General features: G+C 40.4%; 2 protein-coding genes across 2 annotated transcripts; both read right to left on the reverse strand.

Annotated features, from left to right (window-relative positions):
• Positions 1-1,426: 1,426 nt before the first annotated feature.
• On the reverse strand, positions 1,427-5,922 carry eif2b2 (eukaryotic translation initiation factor 2B subunit beta). Its single transcript, XM_004083762.4, has 8 exons — positions 5,663-5,922; positions 5,083-5,203; positions 2,459-2,610; positions 2,204-2,367; positions 2,041-2,136; positions 1,827-1,964; positions 1,686-1,752; positions 1,427-1,617 (listed from the first exon to the last, which is right to left on the reverse strand). The coding sequence occupies exons 1-8, from the start codon at positions 5,832-5,834 to the stop codon at positions 1,460-1,462; spliced, it is 1,068 nt and encodes a 355-aa protein (XP_004083810.1). The 5' UTR covers positions 5,835-5,922; the 3' UTR covers positions 1,427-1,459.
• Positions 5,923-7,697: 1,775 nt separating this feature from the next.
• Positions 7,698-14,043, reverse strand: tmed10 (transmembrane p24 trafficking protein 10). Its single transcript, XM_004083763.4, has 5 exons — positions 13,808-14,043; positions 12,420-12,540; positions 12,165-12,238; positions 9,005-9,131; positions 7,698-8,914 (listed from the first exon to the last, which is right to left on the reverse strand). Exons 1-5 carry the CDS (start codon positions 13,985-13,987, stop codon positions 8,793-8,795), a joined length of 624 nt encoding a protein of 207 aa, XP_004083811.1. The 5' UTR covers positions 13,988-14,043; the 3' UTR covers positions 7,698-8,792.
• Between the last annotated feature and the right edge of the window lie 1,246 nt (positions 14,044-15,289).

The following is a 15,289-nucleotide window of genomic DNA, read 5'->3' on the forward strand; positions in this document are numbered from 1 at the left end:
GGTGACCAAAGGGGGAGACAGAGCTCTGACTTCTGACAATAACTGAGTTGTGTTTGTAGATAAATAACCATGAGAGGAAAGTCTGGCAGTGAAAAGCGAGCTTATCTACTTCATAATTACAATGTAAAAAAATGTTTACTCCACCAAGTTGGTCAATATATGGGATTACATTCCATATAGTACTTGTAGATTGATATGACACTGTGGTGGCCTCAGTGGTCCTTTATGGAGTTGTGTGCTGGGCGGGGGGGCAGTACAGGCAGAGACAGGAGGAGGCTTAACTAACTGGTTAAGAAGGCCGGCTCTGTCCTGGGCTGCACACTGGAGTACATGGAGGAGGTGGGGGACCAAAGGATGTTGGCTAAGCTGACATCCATCATGGATACCCCTCCCACCCCCTGCACCAAACTGTAGAGGCGCTGACCAGCTCCTTCAGCACCAGACTGTTACACCCATAGTGCAAGAAGGAGCTACAGCAGGTCATTCCTCCCCACAGCCATCAGACTGTCCAACACCGCGTTACAGCGACACTCCACGGACCCTCGCGTGTTTTGTCTTTTTCATTTACTAATTTTATTTATTTTTACAAACTGTTGTAGTCGTTTTTCAGCTGTTTTTTTATTCTTTAACAGTTGCTTTTGCTGTGTATTTGTACTTATTTAATTTTGTTTACATTTAATTTACTTTGTCAGAGTATCTATAATGTTTTCTGATGTTATTTATCTATAATGTTGTTCTGAAGGTCACTATATCCTCTGTGTATGCCCCTTTTTTGCTGTTTGTATTTCTGAATGTCTTCTTTTGCTGCTGAAGATAAGAGAATTTCTCCATTGTGGGATGAATAAAGTTAATCTAATCTAATATTTGAAATTGTTGGATCAGATCCAGTTTAAAATTGTTTGGTAAAGAACAGAAGCAACTGTATAGACCACCATGTTCATATGTATTCAGTTGTTTCATTTTGTGGACCTGGTTATTCTGTACCAAGTAGAAAATTTTACTCAATAAATGAAACCAAACTTTAAAACCTTTCTGCCACTTAGCTGCTATGTTTTCTGCTACAAAACTGCACAACACAAGCTTCCCAAAGTACCTGACAGACCAGAATCTAAAATTAAATTGTTTGAAATAAAGTGCGCTTCCAAGAAATTGTTCAAGCACCAGTTCTTGATTCCCATCCTTAATCATAATTCCCCTAATTTAACAGTAAAATCTGTCCAACACAAGACGCCTTCAGCAAATATAAGAAAACCAGTCTTAAAGTAACGGATACCTTATTTCTTTTTACGATTTTTTTAGTAAAACATGATCTTTTAAAAGTGAAACTCAACATATTTTTCTTTTGAATTTCAACCAACTAACAAAAAAATCCCTTTGAGTTGAGGATGAACATCCTTGGGGCAGAGAATACAAAGAAACAGAAGCAGAAACAATTAGGATAATTTATTTGTTAGGTGGATTAAAGCTCGTGATCCTCCGGATGGTACAGTTCGCTCATCAGACGGTAGATGTATGACGGAGCGTGTCCTCCAATGTTTGAGATAAACAAGGTAATGAGCTCAGGAGGGACGTAGTCAAACACCGGACAGTGTACGTTCACCTTTGAGAGGATCTCACCTGAAACACAAATAATCTGGTAAAGTTGACAAAAACATAAAAGTGGTTGTATGGGGGGGAGCTGTTACCTTCAGTGAAAGGGAGCACCTCATGAGGGGAGACGAACTTATGGAAGGTGTCCTCTTCATTTGGAAACTGAAGACAGTAAGAAGTTTAATGGTCTGTGTTTGAAGAACCGTGGAAGTCAGAGTTCTCTGAGGGCGTCTCACCTGCGGGGAGAGCTTGAACATTGGAGCACAGACGATGAGCGGTGTGGAGTGGTGTTTGGCTGCGAGGGCGAGAGTGTGCGTCCCGTTCACGGCCCTCAAACCGCCGTTAGCCAGAACCGTCTGAGTACCGATGATGACCTGCAAAGAGACCATCACCCAACTCAGCTGCAAATCCCAATCCCACCATCTTTACATGTTTATTGTCCTGACCAACCTTATTAACCCGGGACATGACGGCAAATATGGCGGCATCTGGGATGACAGTCGTCTCGATGCCGTCTGTGGACAGGTGGGTCGCCATCTCATGTCCCTGATGGGAGGCTACATTTTAAAACCGCCTTTTATGGGAGAAGCGATCATCTCAGGTCTGCAGATACCTGACAGAAGGGGGCGCACTCCGCCACGATGACGTGGAACTTGCGTTTGCGTGCAGCGTTTTTGAGGAAGGCCTCCACGGTGCGCGAGCGCCCGATCGTCATGATCACCTCGTTGGAGTGGATGTGCTCCAGAGCTTGCATGGCAATGTTGTCCGTCGTTCCCTCTTAAAGTTAAATAAAAAAAAATAAAGAAAAGGAAACTGTTTCTGAGGAATTTAGATCCAGATACAAGTTTGATAGTAGATTATAAATTACCCAGCTCAGTCAGCAACTCGTTGATGGCCTCGATGACGTTGGCTCTGAGAGAAGCGAAATGCTGCCTGAAGTTCTCCTCACTGAGTCCTCCAGAGGTCAGCATTTTGTGCAGAGACTCCTGCTGGTCTGCTTCCTCGCTGCTCCCTCGAGACCTGCAAAGGGTTCAAACAAAAAAAAAACCTGGAGGAATCAGAGGCACCAAACCAGATGTGCAATCAGCCCAGTATGGTCGCAAAAAAAAAAACAAAAAAAGCAGCACGTATTTAGTTACCATAACAACCATAATGATTTCTTTTTCATTGTGATTTTAAATGTATCTAATCTGATCATTTCCCTTGTTTTTATGAAACACATTTGTGGATCCTGAGCCATGGGGAAAGCTTGTCAAAAGATCTACGGGAACGGTAACTGATCTGTACTAAACAGGAAAGGGATAAGAAGATATTTATGGAACTGAGGATGCCAGTCAGCAGTGTTCAAATGTGAGGGGTTCTATTGAAACCAAACCACCATCACGAACATTTCTGCCAGAAAACTCGTTAGGGATGCAAAGAAAAACCCCACAGCTGTGATCCAAGGTTAAAATAGTTTCGGATTTTTTATTAGTTTTAGTTTTTGTTTCGTTTTGAATTTTTGTTTTTAAATTTATTTAGTTTTAATTAGTTTTTAGAGGCAGCTTTACTAGTTTTTATTTTTTGAAATTGCTTCGTTTTAGTTTAGTTTTTATTAGTTTTAGTGTTAGTTTTAGTTTTTTCTTCTTTTTTTTTGTAAATTAGGATATTTGTCAGGTGCATGATTCAAAATCACCAGAATAAGTATTGTATAATAAAAACTCAATCAAAGATCCATTTTGAAACACTTATTATTCAGAGGACACAAGGACAACCATCCTTAAATTAAAATACAACAGCCGATAACAGCATTACGTTATCTGCTCTCGCTTCTTTTTCGGGGGAGGGCGGGCGACAGGCTAGCTTGTCTAGGTACCGTTGATTTGCGTTTTTGTGTGCGCTTTTTAAATGTACTTTTAGATTCGTAGGGTTTTTCCCTTAGAGGAGCGTTCCACAAATTTTGTCTCCTGCTTCGACTACAAGGCACTTACTTTAGTTTTCGACACTGTTATATTAAAAAAAGTCCCAAATAGGACTCTCCCGCTTTCTCCCAACTTTTAATGCAGCCATCACGCTCATGTAAATGTCTATGACAACGCTAACCGGCAGTGTCTGACAGACATCATGTGACGTCACAGACAACGTGATGCCGCAGGGGTCAAATACACAGTAAAACTAGCAGCGTGAAGTAAATAGATTTTATTTCAACCCAAAAGACTTATGTATTAACAAAGATGAAAACTAAGTCTTTTTTGGGGTTAATATTATTTAGTTTCAGTCCGTTTTATACACACAACAAACAGTTTTAGTTAGTTTTCGTTTTTTTTAAAACTCTCGTTTTATTTTTATTTCAGTTAACGAAAATGTTTTTTCAGTTCTAGTTTTAGTTTTTTCGTTCGTTTTCGTTAACTATAATAACCTTGCTGTGATCCAGGACCCTCTGAAAAACTGTGGTGTGGATGTTTCAAGATGTACAATTAAAAAGGCACCTGGAAAAATAAATGGGCTGCACGGCCGAGTCGCCAGAAGAAAACCTTTTTGACGCCAAAAAGCAGCTGACAATATGCCACACAGAACAGACACACGCCTCCAAACTTCTGGACCATTAGTGATGAGACCAAGATTGACATTTTTGGCCAAAACCTTAAACGCTACATTTGGAGAGGAGTCAACAAGGCCTGTGATGAAAAGGACACTATTCCTACTGTGAAACACGGAGGTGGATCGCTGATGGTTTGGGATGTGTGAGCTACAGAGGCACAGTGATGGCGGATAAATGCAGCACTTTATCAGAAGATACTGGAGGAAAACCAGCACTTCTTCAGCTCAGGGGGTGCTCATGGGACGCAACAATCCAAACCACAAGGCCACGCCCACCTGTCATTGGTTCCAACAGAATATGTAGACGGTTGTGGAGTAGCTGTCTCAGTCTCCTCACTTCAATATTATTGAGCCACTCTGGGGAGACGTCAAGTTAAACAGCCCAACAATTTAAAGGAACTTGAAGTTTTCTGCCTTTTACCATTAGAGAAAATCAAGAACCTCATCCACAACGACCACAAGAGACCTGAAGCTGTTATTGATACAAAAAGAGGCAATACAAGGTATTAAGAACTGGAGTATGTTAACTTTTGAACAGGGTCATTTGGGGAGTTTCTGTTGTTCTTATGATTTCAAGGTGTGAACACTGTCGTTTAAAAATAAATGGCTTAATCTAACCACTAACCACAAGTGAAACAAGTTTGTGTTATCAATCCTGTTCTCTAAAAAACGTTTAAAATCCTTAATTTCTTCCAGGATTTGTAAACTTCTGAGCAGAACTGTATAAGGAAACTCAAAACATACAACCAGAAGAACTTTTTACCAATAAACCATGAAAAATGTTTTTAATGGAAACAGAAACTATAAACGTATTAAATGAAGTATTTTTTGGTGAGGATTTTCAGTCTGATAAATAATAAGTCTTTCTGCGTGTGCCTGAAACACACAGGTGAGTTCTGGGGGAATCCTCACCTGGCGTATTCCTCTCTGACGATCTTCAGGACCCTTCGGATCATGTTCCCCACCGTGGTCTCCGAGGGCTGAGCGGCCGTCATTCTCCTTCCCTCTTTTCGGATTATTTCCATCAAATCACCTGAAACAAGATCAAACTTTTTCTTTTATTTTGGTCATTCTTGTGCAACATAGAGACTGTCTACAGATTGATTTCATGTTGGCAGTTTTATTTTATTTTACAGACTAATTAAAACACACATAAATATTAATTAAAATATCCTCCAAGGGCGGAAAAATCTAAATAAAGTAAAAAAACTTTGTAAAAAAGAATATTTGTGTTAAATTGGTTGAATCCTCTCTTACTGGAGGTCAAACAATCACATATGAATAATACTATTTTGCTTTTACTCAAACACATGTTAAACTGGTCAAAAGTTTAAGAATTTTTTAACATTTCCACCTTTTCACTGAAATTCATTCAGTGCAACGTCTTTGCTTGCTGCATTCAATTTAGGGTTCCCTTTCCTTTCTTGTGACCATGGCAACGCTTCCAAACTATGACTTGGAGGTGTGGAATTAAAAGAGCAGCCTGACCCACCTGCGCTGCTCCACCGGGCCTGTGCGGTGATCCTGCGGAGCAGGGCTGTCGTTTCCCGGGCTGTCTCCGCGGAGCTCCGCAGGGGCCCGGTCCCGCTGCCCCCACGCTTCAGATCGGACAGGAAGGCTTCCAGCCTCTCCGTCAGGTCTGTTTCTTTGTCTGGACCAGGCATGGTTCCGATTAAAAAGCCCACTCAAGCCAAAAAACAACTCCCTCGCTCTGTCAGAAGGATAAGGAGGAAACACTTTCGAACCACTTCCGGGTGAGGGGGACGGTCCTTTTCTCTGATTGGTGGCTTTAAAACAGGGCGTTACATCAAAACAAACACCTTACAAAAATGTTAAATATCTTTATTTATTTATCCATTTATGTATTTATATTAATGCGAAATGTAATATATTAATGATCCTGTGGCGGTGGATCACAAAAGCTATGTGTCTGACATTTTACATGTGGAAAACAGTATGGAGCGGACTGACTGACTGATGGATGAGTGGCTCTGACCCTTCATGCCATCAGACGGACCAGAGTGACAGAATGTCTGACGGCAAGAGGGCTCGTGAAGGGTTTCCCTCACTCATCTGCTGCATTGCCCAAAAATGTGCCTCCATACTTCAGGTTGACAGAGGAGTTTTCCGTGCAACACATAATGTGTTCAGAGCTCCTCAACTTATTCTTCCAGTCAGTTTACATCACCAACTGATCATTTTGGCACATGAAGGTCATCAAGGCTTTGCAAGAACCAAGCAGAGACTCAGAGATTTGTACTAGTGGCCTGGCAGGGATGACCAAGGGATACAACACGTTAAAGGGTGCCAACTGTGTCAAAGTAGTGATAAAACTGCAGTTCCTGCTGCAGCTCCACTTGTACCGGCGCCATTTCCTTCTTTGCCATAAGACAAGGTGGCAATTGACGTTGTGGGTTCTTTTGAGACTGCTGTTTGGGAATGTAAGTATGCAATCACACTGGTGGATGATCACAGTATGGCCAGAAGTGGGTTTTGCAGCTTCTGTTACAGCTGAGACGGTGATCTTCAGTTTTCAGCAGAAGTAAACCCAGTTTACTGTTTGCTGCGTTCCTGCAAAAGAATGAATTCACTACAACAGTTATGTAGGTTGCATTCTTATTTGAGTAAAAAGAGGAACATGTTGTGTTCTGATGTTACCACTAGGGGGCGATGCAAGATTCGACAATGTGATGGAGAAGAAGAGAAGTGTATAAAGTATATTCTACAAACACATTCTGTTCAAAGTGTTCCAGAATGAAGTTCATGTGTAAAGAAACGCCATCTGATCCTCACAAGATACCACTACTGGGAGCATTTTTATCATTTTGTCTCTGGGTTTTGTCCCAAGATAGATAAAGGTTTAAAAAGCAGGTTTTTACTGTATTTTCAGCTGAAATGAATGTTTTAAAATGCTACAACGACAAGTGCATTGGTTCATAAATGGATTCTCTGGCCTCAAGCAGTTGCAGCATCTGTCTGATGATGTGATGCAGGGTTATCAGGACTTTAACCCCTAACCCTTTATGAAGGACTTACAGATTTGGGAGGAGCTTGGTAGAGTTTTTAAATGATTGAACAATAAATAGGTTTGGATTTAGTGAACCTGCAAATCTGTCTGCCAGAAAATGGGTTTTGATTTGTTAAACACAATTTAAAACATTTTTTATGAGCTGCAAATATATTTAAATATTGCTCTCACACAAGATCTGTTCTGCGCTCTGGTTCCTGACAAGAAGGTGATCTTTCATAAACTATCAGATGAGATTTTTTTCTATATGCAGATAATAATCGGATCATCTGTAAAAGCATTGAGGTTTGAAATGTTAAAGCGGAAATATTTCAGGTAAATATCCTTTAGGGTTACGTTTTTAGTATGATAATTTCTTCCTCTTTAATACTTTTTTTTTTTGTTTAAGTTCTTAGCTAAGAGAAAAAAAAGGTCTGTGAGACAATGAGAGAAATATTTCCATCTTCTTTGAGTCAATAATGATTTAATTTTTTCCAAGTCAAATTTTTCAGTCAAAACAAGGATTTAGTCTTCATTTTAATCTATTACTATGCAGATTAATCTTAAAACGTCTCTTGCATTTAAATATTACAAATTATACAAGAAACTGTCAGCCAAAATATGAATGTATATTTTTCCAACATGTAAGTCACATAAAAATACCTCAAATATTAATTATTTTCCTAAAGCAATTTTCTTCCCCAAAATATGACAAAGGAATGGTTAATCCATCCACTATTTTATTGAATAAAAGCCCAATAAATTTACAAAATTGAACCCATCAGAAAACAACGAGCATCTTCTTTCATCCACATTCACGTAACCCAAACCTCAAAACTAAGAAAGAAAGACTGGATGGATCTCCAAGTTCTGTTATGGAACCTCAAGTTTTTACATTTAACAAAAAAAAAAAAAATTAAGTTTGGATACTTTTACATTTCTTGTCACAACGTCCAACCACCTCTGTCTGACAGAAATGCTGTAGGAGTCGGGGTACGAGTTGTTATTTTGGATTCTCAAGTGTCCTGAAAACAAGACGTGAAGATTTGTGGAAGTGCCCTAATTTACAGTCAACAGATTATTCATCTGAAAACAAACAAAAATATGAAGAAGAGACCAAGTAGAAAATGCCTCATGGATACAAAAACGGTTAAACTGAGCTACTAAACATGTTTGCAAAGTCAGTGACAAAGCAGGAGTTCAGTGGTTTCCAATCATCTCAGACAGAGAACAGGTAGAAACAGCCTTCATGGTTGAACCCCAACTGAGCATGGGAGTTGGTTGGCGTGTTTTGTTTTTTTAAACAGAAAGGGAAAGACATTTGCTCATGGCACATTCATTCAACCGGAGCTCAAAAATAAAAAAATCCAATGCTCAACTTATCAAAGAAACAGGTTCTTATCAAGTCGGCTGCAACATTCAAAGCCCTGCAGAGCTTCCCATGTTCCAACCCACTATATAAGTATCTTTTTCTAGAGGACATCCATGACACCATCAGCCTTGAAATTCAGATCTTGAGCTCCTTAACCCGACTTGCTGTTGTTTGCTGAAGCTAGTCCAAGGAGGGTGGATGCTGGGGCGCGTCCCACGAGGCCTCCAGCCTGAGGAAGTGGCTCTACTCGATCAGCTTCTTTGCTTTAAAGAAGCGCCTCAGGTAGAAGACCTGCCAAGTGGCCAGCCCGATGAGACAGCACATGGAGAATATACTGAAGTACAAAACACGCGTGTTGGTCGACTCTGATGAGAGGAGGCAGAATGACACAGACATGTGGAACATTAAAACATTTGCTTTACGTCATTTTAATGTAATTTGGTTCGCTCTCTAACCGTTGGTGTCCCGCATCTCCTCCTCCCTCTTCTTCATATAGGCAAAGTCGTTGACGATGGACTCTGACAGGTCCTCCAGCCGCCGCAGCTCAACCTCCAGAGGCTTCAGTTTCTCCACCTTTGCGATCTGCAGCAGCAGAACAGAGAAAGTGTTGAAGGGATGTCTGTCCCATCTGTGTCCAGCAGGTGTCACTCTTGGGCACAGGTGTTGGGAACCAGAGCAGCTGTCAGAGACATCTTGGTTTTCTACTTACAGGAAATACATTTCCCATTTGGAAATCCAAGGTAAAAATGAAACCATTTAAAGGTTTCAGGAAATGCAATAAAGCTTCTAATTACACCCAGATCATCCAAGAGTGTTCAAATGAAAGTTTGGAAACGATTTAAAACAATTTAAACATTGTAAAAACTCATTAAAAGGTTTTTTGTAGATGAACTTTGACTTTTTACAGTTCTCAGCCAGATTGCAAATAAGATGATTCCACTTTGGAAAATTCAGAAACAGATATCCTGGCCATCTTATCCAGAAATTTCTGCTGAAGCACACATAAGTGTCTGGGATTTCTAAACTGAAATGACTCTAGTGTTGAAATATTTCAATGGAAGACTGTTTCAGCAGGAAGAGCTTGAACATTCTGGCCCATCATCATGGGGTAGCAGAGTATAAACCTGCATTCAAAGGGAAACTACAGGCAGGACTGCGGCTGGTTGTGGCTGGTCTGTTATCTGTCTGAAAACGAGTCGGATACAAAGCGGCCTTCAATCCTGACGAGGAGGAAGAAGAGCTCGCATCTGCCAAGGACACATTCCTCATTGTTGTGCAACTGTTGGTTAGCATTTCTAGAACAACCTCTACAGAACAGTCTGCACACTTGTACAAAAGAATGAAACCGCAGACATCCATGAATACAAGCTCCACCCAGTTACCTGGAGACAGGTATGCGCCCTGAGCCATGAACACCTCTGAAGAACCTCCTTGACGTGCAGAGCCTGTCAGGTCAGCGTAAGCAGAGGGCGGAACTGAACATGTCATCCGCTCTCACTTCTGTTCTTGCTAGGATTTTATTGACGTTTTTAAAGAGCTGGAAAAAAACTGTGATGCCGAACTAAATCACATCTAAAAACAAAATTAAGCCCACATGGCTCAACCTTGGCCAAATGGATCCTTAAAAAGTAAAAGGTTTTTTAGGGGACCTTCATAGAATTTATATTTCTTTTTGTTGCATACAAATCTGTTTATATTTTCATAAAAATTACAATTTAATTTGTGTAATTAAAATAATTGTATGCAATGCTTTTATACCAATTATAAAGGTATTTTAATACATAAAACCTTGACTTATTTTGGGGGAATGTGCACCGTTTCACACATCGCTGATGTCAGCAGGTATTTATAAATGTAAAAAGAATCTTTAAGGATGCACTGATGTAGTTGTGATTTGACCGTGATGTCCGTGAACGCATCAGCGAGTTTGCATCCGACTGCATCATGCCGCTGCATTGCAACAACCTGTTTAATTGCCTCTAACGTCATTCTTTAACACCTGTGAAAGTTTCCCTGCAGCGCTGACATTCGTAGAAAATTCCCATCAAACACTTTTTAAGAAGAAACCAACAACTTATGGGCGGGGTGGAACAATGGTCATTCAGTCCAGTAAACGGGGCGGAGCTTCACAGCTCAGCAGTAAAAGCTAAACCCGGTGAAGTTGATAAAATGAAATGAGCGAAAATGAAAACATACTGGAGTCAAACTACCTGTAGACGTCAACCATCATCACTTTCATTCAGGATTTTATGTGTAAGCTGCCTGTGCTGTATTGCAGTGGTCCACAACCCCCCCTGCAGACCGGTACCGGACCGTGGGACAGTTGGTGCCGGGCCGCATTATTTATTGTATATTAATTGGTTCTGAGGGAATTTAAATTTTGGCCAATTCCTGGATTCTCCACCACATCCGACTCATTCTTGACGCTTGTCAAGCCGCTCAGTCACGTGTCAAAAATATATGCGCTACTTTCTTAAAGTCACCAAGTCAAAAACCTCCAAGACAGCAGATTCAACTCTAAACAAACTTATTTGGAAAGTTTCTTTTGGCAGAAACTATCCAGAGAGGAAACAGAAGCAGAGCCTCTGACTTTAAAATAAAAGAAATCTGCATTTAACGGACAAAAACCAGGAGTCTTTACTCCAAATACTTTGGACATAATAATAATAATAATAATTAAAAAAAATTTATGCCGAATATTCATCAGCTGGCTGTCTAATGTTATCAAAATGCTGCTAAAAAAGTTGCTCAAACTGTGGATTCCCGTTTATTATTATATTTGGGAAATAAAAGGTTTTAGAGACAGGTTTTTTTTGCATTCATCCACCCCTCCTTAGAAGTCAGAGTAAGCTGAAGTTGAAATGTGACGGATTTTTTAGCTCCACTTTGACAAATATGGGATTTCATATATATCACATTTGAATGGGTCCTACACAAAATCTAGTTTAAAGCAGCGGCAGATATTTTACAGAGGATGAAGATAACCTGTATTGTTAAAAGCTAAAGAAAACTAGAAGCTAAAGGACAAAAAAAAACACATTGGGCCCCCACATCAGCCAGTCGGTGAAAACGTGGTCTGACATTTGATTGGTCCGTGCTCTGAAAAAGGGCAGAGACCACTGCTTTATCCCAGAAATGAGGCTGATTACCAAAAACTGAAAAGTCTCGTACAAAAACAAAAAAGAGAAACAGAAAGTGACCCGTAGAGACAACAATCATTACTGGTTCCTACGGCCTGCACAAAATCGTGCGCCTTCAGCAAGAGAACACACAGCTTAAGTGAAAACCATGAGCTAATTGTTTGTAGGGGAAAATCACTGTTCAAACACCATCAACCTTACGTCAGAACAGCCTTTAATAGCAGGTACCAAAACCTGCAATGGATCAAGCTGCTTAATGGACCTGACCGGCAAACAGTAAAAAGCTAGAGAACAGAAAGTCTTCTTCCTCATGGTGCTGGTTTGGTTTTTTTTGTGGAGTTTGGTGTTTTATCTTCAATAATAAATTAACAAAAATCTAAATATTGATATTGGACAAAGTCTGTTTGATGATCTTAATAAATCTCCGGTGTATTTCTGGATAAATAGACGTTCAGGTTGAGTTTTTGATCCGTACCTCTTCATAATTTTTGGCTTCCACACCGTGCTTCATGTCCAGATTAACAAGCTGATCGGGCACTCTTCCAGTTCCTGCAAAATTAAAGTCACATCAAACATAAAATTAAACTTTTAATAGCAAAATGTTGGTTTTCTGTCATATTCTGACATTGTAATTGTATTATAATCGACATAAATTACAGAAAAACCTAAATCTTCCATTCTTCCTTCACTCTGAATGCCTCTGCTTTCCTGTCCTTAAAACCGTACTTACCCAGCGGGGACTTGCTCTCAAAGCACACCTCAAACATGTCATAGTCCTCTGTGGTGAAGGCAAACTTTCCTTTAGTTGCATCTTCCTTGGAATAAAGAGTGTGGGTAGATGAATCTGTGATCTATATAAAAAACAGAAAATGATAAACGACCAGAAAGAAATCAGCAGATTAGTACTTTTCAGTGTTTCAGCAGTTGAAATTTGACACAACTCCAGTTGTTTTTCATTGTCTAACTAGCCAGTTCCAGCTACTCTCAATCAGGGTTCCTACAACTTTACACCAGATAAATGTGACTACTAAGGTCATTTAGAGCAAAATGTAATGCTTATTTAACAGACAGCTCCAAACATGTCCTTCACCGGTGTCAACAAAGATCAAATTGAACTTTTCTCAAACTAGAGCAGATTAAATTTGCAGGTCATTTTTGCGCTGCTTGCGAGTTGGCAGTCAGAGGTGGCCCGCCTGTCATTGTCCTGTCATGAGATCGCACCACAGGCTTCGTAGTTTGGTTCCAACTTTGATACCAATTGTGAGGTTAGAAGAGGTGGAACTTAATAGGTTGGGATTTAGATCCCAAATTCAAAGAGAGAAGCCATTGAGCCCCATTTTTAAAGTCTTAGGGTGGTCACTCTAGGGGAGACTCTACCGCCTTCTTCTTCATTTTTAAGATATTTCATAAATAATCACAAAAATGAAGCACATTTTGACACAATAATTTAAGACAGATTACCATTTTCGGGGTGATTGTTATGGTAAGGCCCTACAAAAAGCGCTCCAATGCAAGTATGAATAGAGAGTATTGCTAAATGTTTAGAAAATGACGTATATTAATTTTCAAGCTTACCGTTTTAGTTTTAAAAACGTGTTTGGCTGCTAAATATATATATATATATATATATATATATATATATATATATATTGATGGCAGGACAAGAACCGGTCAAATTATCCTTAAATGAATGTATGAGAGGCTAAGGCAGCTGTCTGAATGGACGGTAAGACTGACGTGTACAGCAGAGAAATGGATATGATGACATCGTCTCGACAGTTTCGCATAAACACACTGAAATGCCGCGGTAAAAGCACATTCAAGCGTTTTAATTATTAATTATAAACACGATAACATGTTTTTAGGTTAAACAAGGAAGGAAAAGGGTGGAAATATACGAACGAGCTAGGGAAAGCTAACTAGTCCTTAGCCGCTAAAACCAGGAAAACGAGTTTCCGGCCTAGCTTAGCAAGAATGCTAACAGCATTTGGCCTCCCTTCATTCATTATTTAACAATAATTATCGATTAAAACATGCCATCAGTGGGGATTTTTTTCACAGGTATACAATCATTGCTGGCTGAATAAAGAGGGTTAGCCTCCTTAGGTCGGAGTTCACCTTGAGATGAGTTTTGGTGTTTGGTTGCTCGGTCAAGTCATACTCTCCAGTGACGAGCACATCTTTGTGGATCTCCTCCCGCAGACACTTTCTGGAGTTGACCGGTAAAAAGAAAGAGATAGAATAAACCGATTCTAGTAGAACCGGCAGTAGCAGCAGCAGCGCTGTGACTCGAGCCATGGCTACCTTCGATCGACCGACAACCAGCCAACTCAACGCCGTGCTTTGGTTGTCATAAAAGGGTCTCAACAGCAATAGCGCCCCTATCGTCCAGGAGGGTTAGTGCGTTGTTTCTGGTTAAAATTGGGTTAAACGTTGACATTTAAATTCCTTTATTTACATGGATGCATCATGAAAAAAAATTTTTTTTTCAAAGTTCCACCTTTTTAAACTAATGTATTTTTCATAGCCAGGCAAATTTGGTTTTGTGATGTAAATTTGACAAATGAATCAATGTGTTTTTATTTTGTGTCAAACCAAACGCCAAACTACGGAGCCCCTAAAGGGCCATTGATAGGAAAAAAAATTTTTTTTTGAAGTAAAAAAATTTTTTTGAAGTAAAGAAAAAAAAACTAACTGGTGCGCACCAGTTAGTTTCAGGTGCGCACCACTTAGTATCAGGTGCGCACCAGTTAGTGTCAGGTGCGCACCAGTTAGTTTCAGGTGCGCACCAGTTAGTTTCAGGTGCGCACCAGTTAGTTTCAGGTGCGTTTCAGGTGCGCACCAGTTAGTTTCAGGTGCGCACCAGTTAGTTTCAGGTGCGCACCAGTTAGTTTCAGGTGCGTTTCAGGTGCGCACCAGTTAGTTTCAGGTGCGCACCAGTTAGTTTCAGGTGCGCACCAGTTAGTTTCAGGTGCGCACCAGTTAGTATCAGGTGCGCACCAGTTAGTTTCAGGTGCGCACCAGTTAGTATCTGGTGTGCACCAGTTAGTTTCAGGTGCGCACCAGTTAGTTTCAGGTGCGCACCAGTTAGTTTCAGGTGCGCACCAGTTAGTTTCAGGTGCGCACCAGTTAGTTTCAGGTGCGCACCAGTTAGTTTCAGGTGCGCACCAGTTAGTTTCAGGTGCGCACCAGTTAGTATCAGGTGGTCACCAGTTAGTTTCAGGTGCGCACCAGTTAGTTTCAGGTGCGCACCAGTTAGTATCTGGTGCACACCAGTTAGTATCAGACGATATCAGATAGTTGACCTGCTTGCTCATTGTGCACCAAGTAGCCACAGTTGTCTTGAGAATGGCTAAAGTTGAGGATATGGACCTTGTAAACTTTCTGAAAACACGAAATATTACTGACAATGTCATTATGTCACCTGAAACTAATTGGTGCGCACCTGAAACTAACTGGTGCGCACCTGAAACTAACTGGTGCGCACCTGATACTAACTGGTGCGCACCTGAAACTAACTGGTGCGCACCTGAAACTAACTGGTGCGCACCAGTAATTTATTTTTTTCCTTTTTACTTAAAAAAAAAATGTTTTACTTAC

Source organism: Oryzias latipes, chromosome 24, assembly GCF_002234675.1.
Source record: "Oryzias latipes chromosome 24, ASM223467v1".
Taxonomy (NCBI): Eukaryota; Metazoa; Chordata; class Actinopteri; order Beloniformes; family Adrianichthyidae; genus Oryzias; species Oryzias latipes.

What these genes read in the sequence shown, in the direction of transcription:
- eif2b2 (XM_004083762.4), bottom strand. Translation starts at nt 5,834, where the DNA reads ATGCCTGGTCCAGACAAAGAAACAGACCTGACGGAGAGGCTGGAAGCC. An exon ending in CGAGTTGCTGACTGAGCTGG is followed by an intron (nt 2,368 to 2,458) that starts GTAATTTATAAT and finishes TTTAACTTTAAG; the next exon opens with AGGGAACGACGGACAACATT. An exon ending in TGTTCAAGCTCTCCCCGCAG is followed by an intron (nt 1,753 to 1,826) that starts GTGAGACGCCCT and finishes TACTGTCTTCAG; the next exon opens with TTTCCAAATGAAGAGGACAC.
- tmed10 (XM_004083763.4), bottom strand. Translation starts at nt 13,987, where the DNA reads ATGGCTCGAGTCACAGCGCTGCTGCTGCTACTGCCGGTTCTACTAGAA. An exon ending in ACACCAAAACTCATCTCAAG is followed by an intron (nt 12,541 to 13,807) that starts GTGAACTCCGAC and finishes TTTTTTATATAG; the next exon opens with ATCACAGATTCATCTACCCA. An exon ending in GGAGATGCGGGACACCAACG is followed by an intron (nt 8,915 to 9,004) that starts GTTAGAGAGCGA and finishes TCCTCTCATCAG; the next exon opens with AGTCGACCAACACGCGTGTT.